Here is a 16,142-nt window from a genome sequence, read left to right as displayed (position 1 = left end):
AAATAGTAATAGTGGTGACAATTGCCATTAAAACCATTAATATTGTTGATGTCTTTGTGTTAGCCCTTGTAGTAATTTTTTATATAAACATTATCTCACTGAATCTTCACAAGAACCTCCTGAGGTTGTGACCAATCTTACCTCCCTTTTACAAGTGAGGTCACTGAAACACAGAGAAATTAAGACTGCCCAACCAAAGCCCCAGAACATGTGAGTGATGGCGTCTGGATTTGAGCTTGGCCCGGTGACTGTGCCTGCTCTCATAATGATTTCACAGTGCCCCTAACTCAATAAGCAACAGAGTCACCTTTGCAGACAGCACCACAGGGGTCAGTGCTGAGTGGCAGGGAGAAGTGGTGAGCAGAGCAGAGGCCTCCTCAAGGTGGAGGTGAGCACAGACTTCTAAGAAGGAAGAGAGCCCAGGGCGCCTGGGTGGTTCAGTTGGTTAAGCATCTGACTTTGGCTCAGGCTGTGATCTCACGGTTTGTGAGTTTGAGCCCCCCATTAGGTGAGCTCAAGCCCCATTTTGGGTGAGCCCTGCTTCTTTCTCTACCCCTTTCTCTCCCCACCTCCCCCTCTCTACCCCTTGCTCACTTGCACCCTATCTCTCTCAGAAAAAAAAAAAAAAAAAGCAAGCCCAGACAAATGGATTTACTACACTGACATTCGCCCTTTTCAAGAGTTAGGTGGATGTTGTGTAACCCTAAAAATCAAGAGAGATCTGAACGTGGATGCAGTCTCACGGTGTTGTTCAGCCAGCGAGCCTCTGCTCCTGAAGCTCCCTGATGGCACGTGTTTACAGTCGTGCAGTGCGTCCAAGCCCCCAGCCACAGGGGTGAAAGGACCCTGAGCAATCTGTATTTTTCATTCTTTTTATTTCTCCTGGGTGATCGCATATTTTCTTGTATGTTTGATTTCCTTAAAGGACTACTATGGGAAAGGTTCAGAGTGGTTTTTGTTTTCTTTTTAATTTTCATTGAAAACTATGTGGATTGATGGATTGGTACTCCACAGTTAGTGGCTTCTAGACTAAATAAAAACAGAGCTTTTTGTCTAAATTTGGGCTTGCCTTTAGAAATTTCCAACTGATCCTAACTAAATTACCAACAGGAATACTATGTTTTGATTTGGGGGAGGGGGAGAGAGGAAAGAGCGATGGAGTCCTTACAAGCTCTTTGATAGGTTGTGGAGACTCTCCTAATACAAGGCCTGAACTGTCACCTTGTCCGTCCCCTTCTTCAGATTTAGCAGACAGAGACTTACTGAGGTGAAGTGACTTATCCAGGGTCAGGTGGTTAGCACACATTTACTGAGTACCCACAATGCGCAAGACAATCAATCCACTGGGTTCCACGAAGGACCCAAAGATGGGTTTCTCTGGGTGTGTCAGTTCCCCGTGGGTAGGTGTCATAGATCAGTTAGGGGCTTCCATTCATTCTGTTCTCTGACCACTTGCTGTAAAAAGGCCAAGGCAACTTACAAATACATCCTTAGCAAAGTATTTCCTAGCATTATCACTGAGAACATTCGTTCTCTCCATTTAGAAATGGAATAGTCATGTAGCTTTTGCAGCACGGAGACCTGGAGGAATTTCAAAAGGCTGGCATGCGCCATCTCCTGGTGAAAATAAGCAATGTCCTATTGTGCATGAGACTAGCCATTGTGAGGTTTAGTCAGTCAAAAGCCTGAGAAGCATTTGTAACGCTATGAATATATGGGGGGGGAGCATATCAGAAGACTTTTTTCCTATATTTTCAATTAACTGAATTAAATGTAACCATATTGCTTAGAAGAATAGTCCTATCAAACAGAAAATGAGTAAAAATGACTTCTTCTGTGGCTCTTTATTCCATAGTAAAATGATGGCCTAGATGTTAAAAATAAAGTCACAAGATTGAAATACCTCTCCAAGAGAACCTCACCTACTTCCATAGAGTCATTTATTCAGTTAGTAGGCTCTGACCTCTACTCGAAAGACAGCTTGGTGATAGTCAAGCAGAGAACACTAGACATCAGGTTTCTCAATTCCTAGTTTGTTCCCCGGCCTCGAAACCCCTGCTGTGTACCTAAGGAGTAGACTTCACATCTCGTGGCCATTGACCAGAAAGCTGTAGATTTCTTAGGCTTATCTGGGCTGTCATGCTTATATGAGAAGGAAACATGGCCAAGTGTCCATGCAACAATCATAGTAGGCATCAGAAAGATGACGGGTAACCCTGGAAGAGTAGGAAATAACCCACAACTGGAGATGGTGCAGCACCTTCAAAATACCCTCACACTCAGGGACTCATACTTTTTATATACAATTTATTGTCAAATTGGCTTCCATACAACACCCAGTGCTCATCCCAGCAGGTGCCCTCCTCAATGCCCATCACCCACTTCCCCTCCCCCACCCCCCATCAACCCTCAGTTTGTTCTCAGTATTTAAGAGTCTCTTATGGTTTGGCTCCCTCCCTCTCTGTAACTTTTTTCCCCCTTCGCCTCCCCCCTGGTCTTCTGTTGAGTTTCTCAGGATCCACATATGAGTGAAAACATAACGGTATCTGTCTTTCTCTGACTGACTTATTTCACTAGCGTAACACTCTCCAGTTCCATCTATGTTGTCACAAATGGCCAGATTTCATTCTTTCTCATTGCCAAGTAGTATTTCATTGTATATATAAACCACATCTTCTTTATCCATTCATCAGTTGATGGACATTTAGGATCTTTCCATAATTTGGCTATTGTTGAAAGTGCTGCTATAAACATTGGGGTACAAGTGCCCCCATGCATCAGCACTCCTCTATCTCAGGAACTCATATTTATCACACAAGGAGAAACACATAGGGAGGTCAAATGTCTTATCCAGAGTCATCTAGCAAATCCACAGGCCTGATGTCCAGTCTCCTTCCCAGCACTCCCTTTGGTGTTTTCCAGCCCAGGTCTGCCTGGCTTCCAAGAGCCCTATACATAGTAATCACTCTTTGGTAAGTATTTGTTCATCCTAATTTCTGGGAAGGGAATGAATAGCATTTTTTACACCTTTCTGAATGCGCAGACATGTGGTAAAATGAAGCTTCTGGAATGTGCTATGTACTTTTTTGTTCTTTATGCCTCAGGAGTGAAGACAAGGAGGCAGTGGGCATGCTGGTGAACTGTCCTGCCTACTACAGTGTGTCTGCTCCCAAGGCTGAGCTTCTGAACAAGATCAAGGATATGCCAGAGGAGGTGAATGAGGAAGAGGAGCAGGTGGATGTCAATGAAAAGAAGGTAAAGGAAGAATTGAGACCTGTGTTCTGCTCTCTCCAAAAAGAGAGTCAAGGTCCGAGCAAGGATACTGGCTCCTTAGGGCAGGAGAGGAAGAAAGGTCTGTCACATCACCAACCTTGCCCATATGGTCCTTGGACTCCTGACTCACATGGCACTTTGAGTGACTTCCTCATAGCTTTCCTGTCATTTTCATCTTTACAGATGACAAAAGTGAAAGTCATTACAGGGAATAAGTTACTTCCTAAAAGTCTCATAGCTGAGACTAAAACCCAGGTGCCCTACCTTCACTTAGACCAACACAGAGACCCCAGCTCTCTTCTCCGAGCTGACCAGCCAATGCCCGCAGTCGGTAATTTTCCTTTCATGCTTCATTGCCAAAAGGCAAACCAGAAAATATAGAAACTTTAAGGAAAAAGACCAATTGTCAAAAGACACTTCTGAGAGGTGGTAATGTTAATCTTTACGTTCCCCCAACTCTGTCTGCAGCGCCCCAGTGAATAGCTTGGAAGCACAGCACTGAAATTTAGTTAGCATTTGATACTCCTACAGAAATTTTACATGTAAGACATTTAAAAAATGACACCATGATGCCGCTGCTGTCTTCCCACATACCCTGAAGATCTAAGCCCAGCTGTGCCTGCCGGGGAGAGAGTTCTTGCCATTCCGCCTTCCCTACAGCCCCGGAAGGGCCACCTGCCACTGAGTTTTCAGTTCTTCATACAAGCCAGGCCCGTACACTGAAAAAGGACTCTCTGTTCAAACGCTTGTCTTTTGCTGAGCCTGGAATGTAAGTGGTTCTCAGTGGTACCAATCCCAGGAGAAGCCTTCTTAGGTGATTCTATTTCATTTACTCCATGTGTCCCAGGCTCTCTTGTTTGTGTGTGGAACGAGACCACAGGACACAGACCCTCGAGCAGGGAGTAACGGGGCAGGAGGATTTGGGGATTTTAGAAGCACCTCTGTCAGGGGTGTTCTTCTCCCTCCCACTGCTCCTGGCTCCGTGGACGCACAAGCGCACGGCTGGCACTGTAGTACTGAGCTCTCCCAGCCCAAGGTTTTCCCATTTAAACACCTGCTTCATGGCATCCTACTTCTGGCATATCCCTACTTCAAATGCCGCCGAATGCCTCCATTTAACGGGTCCTCCGATGAGGGAAAAAAACGACGTGCTCTAGTCTCTACTTATCCCAAAGAGGGAGCTATATAAACACCATTCATTACAGGTACCAAGTTGCCATGGTGCCTTTCACTGAATATTTTACACTTTTTTGTTTCATTTTTTTTTGCATGTAGAGATACCTTATTTGATAGTAGCAGTGTGACAAATTACTCATTGCTTTTAAAAAAAAAAAATGCTTTCCCATCAGTTTATTATCAGCCTCTCACTCTGATGATTATATGGCAAAAGTATTTTTAGATTGAGAGTATAAAGGCACAGAGGATTAATCCTCACAGGAAATAACATTAGGTACAATGTGCTGAGCACTTCTTACCTTGTTAAGTGTGGGCTGTGTTTTTCATACTGCTATATTCTCTTTATTTCCACAAAACTGCTCTGATACCTATACTGCCACATTTTACACCGAAGTAATCAGAATGAGTCAGAAGGAGTCAGGGCAAGAGAAGAACATCAGGCATTCAAGACAAAGGGACTGGCCTGGGTAAAGACCCAGAGATGTGGAAAAACACAGGGAGTGTCTGTACTGAAGAAGGGTATCGCCAGCAGTTTGATACTTTGGAACGCCAAACAAAAAGGCTCATGCCTCAGTTAGAAATGACCAAATCTAGAGGATCACACAGGAAGGCAATGGATCCCAGAAGATAAGGCTGGGAGGCTCCACAGGGGCCAGAAAGTCATGGAGCTCACATAGGGCTTTGTTTGAAATCCTGAAGAGTTCAGATCTTCCTGCACGGCACTAGAGAATCCTAGGAGATGTTTTTAATGAACTGCAAGCTTATTCGTGCGTAATAGAATTTTCATTAGCGTCATTTGTGTTTATATTCCTGACTTAAAAACAGAAAATATGGAGCGCCTGGGTAGCTCAGTCAGTTACTCATCCAACTTCGGCTCAGGTCATGGTCTCGCGGTCCGTGAGTTCGAGCCCTGTGTCAGGCTCTGTGCTGACAGCCCAGAGCCTGGAGCCTGCTTCAGATTCTGTGTCTCCCTCTGTCTCTTGCCCTCCCCACTCATGTGTTCGCTCTCTCTCTCTCAAAAATAAACATTAAAAAAATTTAAAAACAGAAAATAAAAAGGGGCGCCTGGGTGGTGCAGTCAGTTAAGCGTCCGACTGTTGATCTTGGCTCTGGTCATGATCTCGTGGTTTGTGAGTTTGAGCCCCACATCCGGCTCTCTGCTGATGGTGTGCAGCCTTCTTGAGATTCTGTCTCTCCTTCTCTTTTGCCCCTCCCCAGCTTGTGTGCTCTCTCTCAAAATAAGTAAACTTAAAAAAAATTTTTTTTTAAGAAACAGAAAATATGGAGAGGGGCAGAGAGAGGGAGAGACTCCCAAGCAGACTCTGTGCTGTCAGCACACTGCCTAACTTGGGGCTCGAACTCATGAACCGTGAGATCACGACCTGAGCTGAAATCAGGAGTTGGACGTTTAACTGAGTGAGCCATCCAGGTACCCCAAAAATATGTGAGTTTTAAATGATGTTGTAGAAGGCATCTATTAATATTTGCAGCATAGAGTTGAAAATGCAGTCCCCTTCCTGATATACAGCAAGCTTTTCTAAGGGTGATTTTAAAAAATTATGCTTCATCAAGATTGTTCCAAGGCAGAGACTAGCCTCCCACCAACCTTCCCAAAGAAATAACTTATTACCTGATATTTAAAGTTACTAGTAACCTAAGATACGTCGCTAGTCATGAAATTCACTAAGACTCAATGGAAACCAGAGTCCCAATTAATAAATATTTTTAAAAATTGAAATTAGCCTTTTAAACCAATTCTACTTTAATATATTTTCTATGTATACATCATACATGACGAATTATAATGTTCCAAGTAAACAGAAGTTTGAAACACTTTCATTGTCTGAACTATCTGAACAAAAAATCTAAAGACAGTCTAATAATTAGAGCTTTAAGTTCTTTGCCTAACCCAGCTATGTCTATTAGGCAAAAATCTGCTTCAACAGGTCCCATGACTCTTTGTTCTGAAGGCCAAAGGGCTTTGGCTTAGAGACTTAGTGGAATATTTCAGAAGGCAAAAATAATCTGTTGTGCCGCCGAATTGGCTTTCCCCAGGAGATCATTAGTGACCCAGATGGTTCTCAGCTGCCCATTTTTGTTGCTCTTCCTTCATTCCTCAAGTTCCAGATTTCTCTGTGGTCTTTCTTCCTTTCAGCCTGAAAAACCTCAGTCTTCCTTCCTTCCATTTCTTTTAAAATAGGTCTACTGGTGACGGTTTCTCTTAGTTTTCCTTCATCTAAGAATGTCATTATTCTGCTGTCATGCCTGAAGGATATTCTCACTGGATATGGAATTGGGGGTTGACTGTTCTTTTTCTTTTAGCACTTTAAAGTTGTCATTCCGCCTTCTTGCTCCCATGGTTTCTGACAAAAACTGCACAGTCATTTAAATATTGATTCTCCTGTATGCAATGTGTTGTTTTTCTCTGGCTGCTTTCAATTTTTTTTTTTTCTTGGTCTTCAATTTTCACCAGCTTGATTATGACGTACATGAGCCTGATTTTCTTTGGTGATTCCTATTTGGCATTTACTGACTTCTTGATTTAGGTCTTCCACCAAATTCAGGGAAGTTCTCAGCCATAATGTCTTCAAATATTTTTTATGCACTAATCTTTCTTCTGCTTTTGAGACTCGAGTACCACAAATATTAGACCTTTTGATGTTGCCTCACAAGTCCCTGAAGCCCTAGTTCATTTTTAAGAATCTGTTTTCTGTCAGTTCTTCAGATTGGATAATTTCTGTAGGACTGTCTTCATTCCACCAGTAATTCTCTTAATTTCAAATATAGTTTTGAGTTCCAAAATTTCCATTGACTCAGTTTTTTGTAGTGTCTGTTTCTTTGCCAAAGACTTCTGTGTTCAAGAGTGTTTACTTTTACCATGGAGGAAGGTTATAAAAGTCATTTTAAAGGCTTTGGAAATCCCAGCACTGGGGTTTCCTCAGGATTGTCTTCCCCTGAGAATTGCTCATGTTTTACTGTTTTTTTGTTTTGTTTTTTTTAATATTGGGTAATTTTGTGTTGTATTCTGAACATTTTGAGTATTACGTTTTGAGCCTCTGGGTTCTGTTAAAATCCTCTACAGAATGTTGATTTTTTTGTTTTCATTTTAGCAAGTAATCTATTCAGCTTGACTACAAGTTCTTTTTGTGTTTAAAGTTTATTTTATTTATTTTGAGGAAGAATAGACTTATTTATTTTGAGGAAGAAATAGAGCAGGGGAGGGGCAGAGAGAGAGGGAGAGAGAGAATCCCAAGCAGGCTCTGTACTGTCAGCACTGAGCCAGATGCAGAACTTGATATCATACACTGTGAGATCACAACCTGAGCCGAAATTAAGAGTCAGACGCTTGACTGAGCCACCCAGGTGCCCCTTGACTATAAGTTCTGTCCCACCTTCAGGTGCCAATTCCAACATCATTTCGGTTTTCAGAGCCTTTGCTGTGTTGCACAGATCCTTCCCAAACATGCACCATTCAGAGGTTAGTCTGGGACTTGATTAGTGCTTCTATCATAGTTCAGTTCTCAGAGTCTTTGTTGTGCTGCTTTGGGTCTACTTGAGCGTGAGCCTAGGACTTCTGTCAGTTCATACACAGAATTAGGGGATCTTCTTTCTGGCTGTTCCGTGCAGTATTCCCCCCCCCCCCCCCCCCCCCCCCCCCCCGCCCAATACTGTCTGGCTCCCAGCCACCCCTCTTCCTGGGCCTCTGGCTAGAAAGACCAGTTCTCATGACTATAGCAGCCTGGGCTGCTATGCTGTTCTGCATGGCTGGGACCTCCCTCAATAAAAGAGAAAGAAAAAAGAGTGGGAATTCCCCTCACACCGTTTGGACCACTTCCTCTGACCATAAAGAAGACTTGTTTTTGTTTTCGCTTCTCTCTCTCGGGGTTTTCAGTGCCTGTTGCCCCCACTGCGAGTGCAGCTCAGGGAGTAGAGCTACTCTTGGGAGCCAGGGCTAGGGGAAGAAAACAAGGAGGGTTAAAAACAGGATTTTCCCCACACGTTTTAGCTCGCGGAGGCCCCTCTTTTTGGTCCTTTGTTCGAAAGGCAGGACTTTTCTCAGAGTTTTGCTGCCACTCTCTGCGTGCACTTCAGAGCTAGAACACAGAAGGGGGAGGCAGGCAACTAACCCCCATTCCGGGTCATACTTCACATTTGGCTCCCCGTCCCGACACGCTGCCATCCTTCACTTTACAGAGTCCCCTTCAGAGTCCAGGGATGTTAGTTGTGGTAAGTGGGGCCGGAGGCGGTAGGGGGCGTATACCATGTTGGCTAACACCAGGAGTCCCTCACCCTTCCTCCACCCTGGGGTTTACCAGCAGGGAGAGAGCTGACAGGCATTTTAGAAAAGTCTCTCTGGCAGCTGTGGAGGCAGAGGCGGCAGTTGGGAAGGTGTTACAGGGAGAGTGACGGTACCTGTGTAAAGGCAGTGCAGTAGGGGCTGTGAGACACAGGTGGATTTAAAAAAAAGGTGGGGGGGAAGCAGAGTGGACAGCACGTGGGGACAGATTAGATGTGGAGCATGGTAGAGAGGAAAGGGTCAAGGATGAGTCTCGAGCTCCTGGCCTTACATGGCTGTCATAACTGAAATAGGGAAACAGAGGTCATTTAGGGAGGGAGGATGATGGGTTTAGTTGAATTAAAAAAAAATTTTTTTTAATGTTTTATTTATTTTTGAAGGAGAGAGAGAGCGTGAGCAGGGGAAGGGCAGAGCAAGAGGGAGACACAGAATCTGAAGCAGGCTCCAGGCTCTAAGCTGTCAGCACAGAGCCCAATGCGGGGCTCAAGCTCAAAAGCCATGAGATCATGACCTGGGCCAAATTCGACACTTAACTGAGCCACCCAGGCGCCCCTGGGCTTAGCTGAATTTAAAGAAATTTAATACTGATTCTTGTCAGAGAGTCCTGATACCCAGAACCAAGAGACGGTACTAAGTAAATAGGACAGCGTTCTGATCACAAGCCTTCCTGAAAGGAAGTGAATGGTAAAGAGCCACTCTTGCCAGAGAATGTGCCAGAGAATATTTGAAATGGTAGCTGAGTCCCCAAGACCTGTTTTCGTTGAGGTCCCACAACATGGGATGGAGGTTTGATCCCATTTCTGTCACTGGGACAAAAATCACCCCTGACTTTTCTCCTGGATGAAGTTCAGCTGTGAAAACAACCATGTACTACTGCCTGATCCTCCCATTTAAAACCAAAGAAACAACAAAGCCTGTGGTTGAAGTGTCTTTATCTTCATCATTTTTACTAGCAGGAGCCTGAACTCCACTCTGCCCCTGAATTCCAGCCATGCAGCTAGGAGTCCTGAATTACTCTTCTTTGAGTTGAAGATGATCCGTCAGCACAGGCCAGCCGTGTTATTAGCAACGTGATTGGGAACATGGTCAGCACAGATCCCTGAGCAGAAGGCAAAGTGCCATGGTCACGTGGGGGAGACGTTGAGTATTCCTCTAGAGGTGCGCCCTAAAATGAGTGTTCCCCAGACTATTGCTGAATCTTAATGATAGCACAAGTAGCAATAACTTGAATGTGTATAATACTTTTATATTTCCCAGAATGCTCGCACAAGCTTTATTATAGTTGAGCCTCAGAACATTCCAATGAGCTATTTTAACGTAGTGACTAAAACCCTGATCCCTGAAGCCAGACGACCTGGCTCTCGCAAGTTAAATAACTTCTAGCCACCTCACTTTGTGCAGCAGTAAAACCGGGATAATAATATACTACCTGTCTCATCAGGTTATTGGGAGTAGTAATTGAATAGTAAAATATTTAAGTGGTTCCCGGCACAGAGAAAGAGCTTAATATTCAAACATTATTAGTTTTAGGCAGATATTATTATCCCCTGGCTATGAGTGAGAAAATGGAGGCACCAAAGGTCAAGTGGTTTGATGGGGGGTGAGTTTTCTATCAGAGCCTAGGTTCCTGACTCCTGGAGGCAGTGAGGAGGCCGGAAGGGGCCCAGCAGGGTTGCTGCAAGCAAATGGTGAGGTGGGAGGGGGAGGGTCTGTTAAACTATATTTAGAGGAAAAAAAACCCTATAAATTGCATCGCACACAGGGTGACGTAACAGTTCGCACCAGATGAGAAGTGAAAAAATGTGAATGACTTTGCAAATTAAGTAGCTCCTGAGAGACTAGTATGTTATTGAAACAAAACCCCTCAAAAGACCTGTTGTCCCTCCCACAGTGAATTCTGCAGCTAGAAGTTGGTAGGGTTTGGTTTTTTGTTTTTGTTTTTTGAGTTTTTTTTGAAGAGGTCTGCCTGGCAGAGAAATGGTTGTTTGGTATAGCCAACTTTCCCTTGTTGCCTTCAGTTACTCACATCCCTTTTAACTGCAGTTTTAAATCCAAATTTCCATCACTTAAATGTGGAAGCATTTTAAAAAATCAAATACCATCCAAATATGTACCATTTAGGCCAGGAGTGACGGATGAGACTGCTCAGTAACTTCTATATCACAGCGTGGCCATACGTGCTAACACATCACCTTATGGCCCAGCAAATAGCTTTCAGAAACCAGAGTGCCACGAAATGTGCCCTGGTTCTTCCCACCAAATCCTCCCTGCATCACTCCCGGACATTTCCGTCTCCTTCTATTCTTCCTTCTACCCTGAAGCCCACAGTACACATCAGCTCCTGCACAGAGAGGCTGTGGTTCTGCCCGGCGTCTGGGTCTTTGAAAACCCAAACAGGCTGTGCAGAGGACAGACTGAGAGGATTAGGCTGCCGAGCCTGATCTCCCATTGCTGTTCTGCTGTGTCACTTCTTTGCCTGCTGCCCGCCCACTGGACCAGGCCTGCCTGGGGGCTGCCCTTTCGGCACTACTGACCTGAGTAGGAGCCCCGAGCCGAGTCCAGAAGAAACTCTGCCCAACACGTGAGGACGGACGTATCCTTCCTGGTCTCTGCTCATTCACACATTCAGAGTCTCCTGTCCCTTCAAATACCAGCTTCTGAGGCCATGATGAGAGTTTGTTTTTTAATGATATCAAATAAACTATCAACAAAAGTGCTTTGAGTTCCAGAAGTGATGACACAGTATTAGTTTCAAAAGAAGTCCTAATGAGAAGAATGAAAAACGCAAGGCCGTTACCTTCTTTTCCATCTCCTAGTTCTGTTTCAAGACTTTTCTAGAAACTATACTTCTCAAGACAAGAGGCTGAAATGGATCCCACATTTGAATAATCAGAGAGGCTGGAGTATAGAAATGCTGCGTAGTCATCTGCCCCTTTGGATTTGGTGTGACTGTGAGAAGGTATCGTCCGGTGACAGAGCGGTGAGCCTAGGGAATGCAGGCAGCAAGATGAAAACCTCCTGGCCTGACTTCATGGAGATGTCAGAGTCTCTCACTGTCTACCTGAAAAGCAGCTGTGATGACATTTGACTTCTCTGAACCTTGTCTGGTGGGAATGCTGGAAGCTGTAACAGCAGGCAGGGTTTATTTTTCCTACTGCTTTCCATCCGTCTCCTTGCTGTTCTCTTCGTAAGAACGGATAACACCACGCAGGATCGTCACACCCTGCTGGGCGTGTCTCTGGAGCTGCCTAGCAGGCTGGGTAGCAGGCAAATACCAGAAATGCCAGCCACAATTGGTGGGGGTTTTCTGGAAAATCTGTTTTCCAGGAGAACATAAGGAATATTAAACAATATTCTCTGCCACCTGCATTTTTTCTGGGTTTAGACTCCTCGGTTGGGGAGTGATATAGACTGTACGGGTTTTTCCTCTACTGAAAGTATCCTTGCATTGACTTTGTCTTAACTACACAGCTTGAGGAAAGCCAAAGATTATAACCTATGACGAGGCAGTGCAGCAGATGAGAATTGTGTTAGTCACTGTTTAGCCTTTGGGCTTCGGCGAGTCGAGAAGACAAGTTGTCACCGTGAAGGCCAAAACGTAGACATTTCAAGGACACTCTGAACCTTAGATTGGAAGATAGAGTACCTCTGATGGTCCAGCTCCAAGATGAGCACAACATGGAGAAATATTTCCCCATATCATTGTAATTGTTGTATTTTCTGGTGATGAAGAAATAGTACCAAAAATCCTCAGGACCCTTCAGTTCTGTTAGTCAAAATTATTTCTATTTTTCCCCTTTTCCTTCCTTTAAAAATGAAGATTTTACTCTAACATCAAAATTGTGATCCTTTCTTACCAAGTTTCCAATTGAAGCCACATGGCTTCATTTTATATATATGCATAAAAAAAATTTTTTTTTGAGCTGGAACTGTTTTAGTGGTAAAGAAATAGGTTTTAACCAAAAAAAGATTATGTCCTTTTTCCATCTGGCTACCTTAGGCTGAGAGAAAAACAAAAGACTAATTAAAAATCATGAAGTTTAATTTCTCTTGTAGCAAACTAGTAGACATTTAGTATAAGTGTAATCAAACTGGAAACCACTAAGACCTTTACTTCATTCCTTCAGTTAAATATATTGGATACTTGTGTAACTGTTTCATATGCATAGACATTTGCAATAAAAATGGCAAATTATATAACTCAGGCAAGTGGAGATAGTGGAGCACGATGGAAAGATCACACGGCTGACTTCTGATAAAGGTCTCGGTGAATATTTATGATGACTGTATAAGGCTAGTTCCTGAATCAAGCTGACTTGAGTTCAAGGCAGCCCCGCTTAATGGTATGTGTGTCTTGGGCCATCACCTCACCGGAGTCTGTTTCTTCACCTGCTGTATATGTATGATTGTTGGGAAGACTAAATGAGATAATCCATGTAGAGTTTATTGCACAGTGTCTGGCACATAGTAACTGCTCTGTTGAATGGTAACTATCTTCAATACTCCACTCAGCTCTCTGACCTTGGGTAAGTCCCTTCGTTCCTTTAACTCTTGGCTTCTCTATTTGTAAAACAAGAAATCTATACCCTACCTGCCTGTGGTATCGTTATGAGGACCAAAAGAGAGCATATCTTGAAAAGCCTTATAAAAGTGAGTAAATGGGGCATCTGGGTGGCTCAGTCGGTTGAGGTCCGACTTGGGCTCAGGTCATGATCTCACAGTTTGTGGATTTGAGCCTCGCATCGCACTTTGAGCTGACAGCGGGGATCCTGCTTTGGAGTCTGTCTCCCTCTCTTGCTGCCCCTCACCTGCTCATGTGCACTCTCTCTCTCTCTCAAAAAATTGAACTAAAAAAAAAAAATAATAGTAAAATAAAAGTGAGTTGACAAGCCAGTTGGGAAAACTGAGCTGTACAGAGCATGACTCAATTGGGAAACATTACAAGGCGATGATGTGTAATCAAGTGTTGGCCTGTGAAGACTGAATAGGCTCAGAGAAAGGCAGTTGTAGACATTCAGGGAAAGGAAAGAATATTGTGGCGTCATGTTGAGAGGCAGTCCAGACAGAGTAGGGGACCTTCAGCTTAGCCTTGAAAAGACAGGATGTGCCTGGGAGAAATGAATCCTCTTTCCATTGACAATTCCGCTGGCTAACGTTTGCTGTGTGTCTTCTCTGGGGTTACAGGCCGAGCTCATTGGAAGCCTCACCCACAAGCTTGAGACCCTGCAGGAAGCAAAAGGGAGTCTGCTGATGGACATCAAGCTCAATAATGCCTTGGGGGAAGAGGTGGAGGCTTTGATCAGTGAGCTCTGCAAGCCGAATGAGTTTGACAAGTACAAGATGTTCATCGGGGACTTGGACAAGGTGGTAAACCTGCTGCTCTCCCTCTCAGGGCGCCTGGCCCGTGTGGAAAACGTCCTTAGCGGCCTCGGTGAAGATGCCAGTAATGAAGAAAGGGTAGGTGGACTAGCGATTTAGTTCAACGGCTTTTCCCTCTGAACCCACGTACATAGGTGCAATTGAACATGACCCCTTCTCTGGAGAAGATTATGATCTCTGGGGCAGGGAGGGCGGTCCAACGTATAGATTACTGGGAAACACCAAAGAAGTCACTTGCATGCCAAGAGGTAATGCTGGCACTTCAGGCTCAGGGAATACTTAGGAAAGTAAAAACACAGGTACCAGAGTTTTCTTTCCTAACTTTCTTTCCCAGGAAAAGGAAGAGACAGAAGCATGGTGGGAGGGTGACATTAGAAAGGGAGAGAGGGACAAAAAGAAAAAAAAAACTGCTGGGGCTGAGGAGAGTTCCCACGTGGGAATGTGGACTCAAGCTCCAGGGAATCTGTGAGCGAGGGTCTGCAGGCACTTGGGGACGATGTACCCAGGTGTCTCCACTGCGCCCTCTACTGGAAGAAAGAGGACAGGTAGTAACAGCGGTAGCAACACTGGATAACATTCAAGTCCTTTCCTCTTGGCCCAGCACTGGGCTTGCTGGATCCTCACAACAAGCCAGCAAGTGATGGAACCAGGATCTGAGGGGTCCTGCTGCAGACCCCAAGTTTTATTCTCTATGATGAACATAATTCCAGAGCTGCATAGCATTCTTCACCTACTCATCAGTACAGCAACTATTTGCTGGGATGCATGAGGCTCATGAACAAAGCAGACAGATCCCTGCCTTCAGGGACCCTATCAAGACAAATCAGACAATAAACATACCTGTAACTATTGTACATAGATATTTGTGCTAGAAGGTGATGAGCACTCTAGCCACTAAGAGACTCCTTTGCTTTCTGGCTCCTCCTATCTATAGCTCTTTCTTTCGGGGCTATCAGGGATTTCCCAGTTATTTCTCCTAATGTATTAAATTAAAAGGGAAGATGTCATTTTTTGAAATAGAAAAAGTCTAGATGGTATTCTGAATGTGCTTGGGCATCCAAAAACTTTCTGCAGCTCCTGTCCCCTTCCGGTGAGTGCCCTCCTCATGCAAATGTGCTGAGTCTTTGCTTCCTCTTCTAGAAATCGTCTAGAAGTGCCTGCCTCAAAAGTATCATCCTTTCCTCCTTCCCTCCGCTCATCAAACAAGCCCCTACCAAATGTCTGGTGCTGCGCATTCTGGGGATGAACACCAGCCAAAACACAGGCCCCGCCCTCAAGGAACTCACCGTGTAGTGAGGAAAACCAGTATGGAAGCAGCAAGTGCATCCACAATGCTGCAGCACAGCGACAGACGCAGCCACGAAATGCTTCTCAGGTGGTGGGGGGAGGCCAGGAAAGACTTGGCACAGGTGACACTTGACCAGGGTATAGAAGAATTTCTTAATTCTACGTGGAGGGCTTCACCGTTTAGAAGCAATGTCATGGACAAAGTCAAGAACGACCATGGCATGTTCAAGAACCATACATGGTTGCTTGGTTTTTAAAAATCGTGGATTGCAGGAAATATTAAAAAAAAGTGTACAGTCAGGAAATTGACAGGAAATAGAGGGCTCATTCAAAAGGGATAAACAATGTTCAGTGAAGGTGTGGGAAGGGGTGAGGAAGAAGGGATAATGAAGCTTCCCTGTCCCCCCAAGGTTAGCATCACTTGGAGGAGGAAGAGAGCCCTTATCAGAATTCTAACTGTGTCTGTCCTACAGCCCTGAGGCCATGGTGAGCAAATGTAGTCCCCACTACCTGGCAAGGAAGGAGCCAGGGATAGATGCCCCAGGCTCTTCCTCCTGCGCCCTCCCTCCAGTCTCCTGCCCATGACACCCATGATCAAGCCCAGAGGGAGAGGACACCAGTTGATGCAGCCTTCACCATTCAGCTTCCTTAGGCCCAGGGCATGGCTGAGAAAAGTGGATCTAGAGGCACAGGCAGTATCCAGCACAGAAAATAGTCACAGAGACCTTGT

At 44.6% G+C, this 16,142-nt stretch overlaps 1 protein-coding gene across 3 annotated transcripts in view; it reads left to right on the top strand.

Annotated features, from left to right (window-relative positions):
- SHROOM3 (shroom family member 3) overlaps nucleotides 1–16,142 on the top strand; it is a 184,985-nt gene that overhangs the window by 164,051 nt on the left and 4,792 nt on the right. For all 3 annotated transcript variants that reach the window (XM_032592966.1, XM_032592964.1, XM_032592965.1), the window contains exons 8-9: nucleotides 3,105–3,255; nucleotides 13,931–14,203. In XM_032592966.1, coding sequence (XP_032448857.1) covers nucleotides 3,105–3,255; nucleotides 13,931–14,203 — 424 coding nt within the window. The remainder of the gene's footprint in view (nucleotides 1–3,104; nucleotides 3,256–13,930; nucleotides 14,204–16,142) is intronic.

The sequence above is a fragment of the Lynx canadensis genome, chromosome B1 (genome assembly GCF_007474595.2).
Source record: "Lynx canadensis isolate LIC74 chromosome B1, mLynCan4.pri.v2, whole genome shotgun sequence".
Classification (NCBI taxonomy): Eukaryota; Metazoa; Chordata; class Mammalia; order Carnivora; family Felidae; genus Lynx; species Lynx canadensis.
The sequence above is the reverse complement of the archived record's forward strand: the minus strand, read 5'-3'. Positions and strand labels throughout refer to the sequence as shown.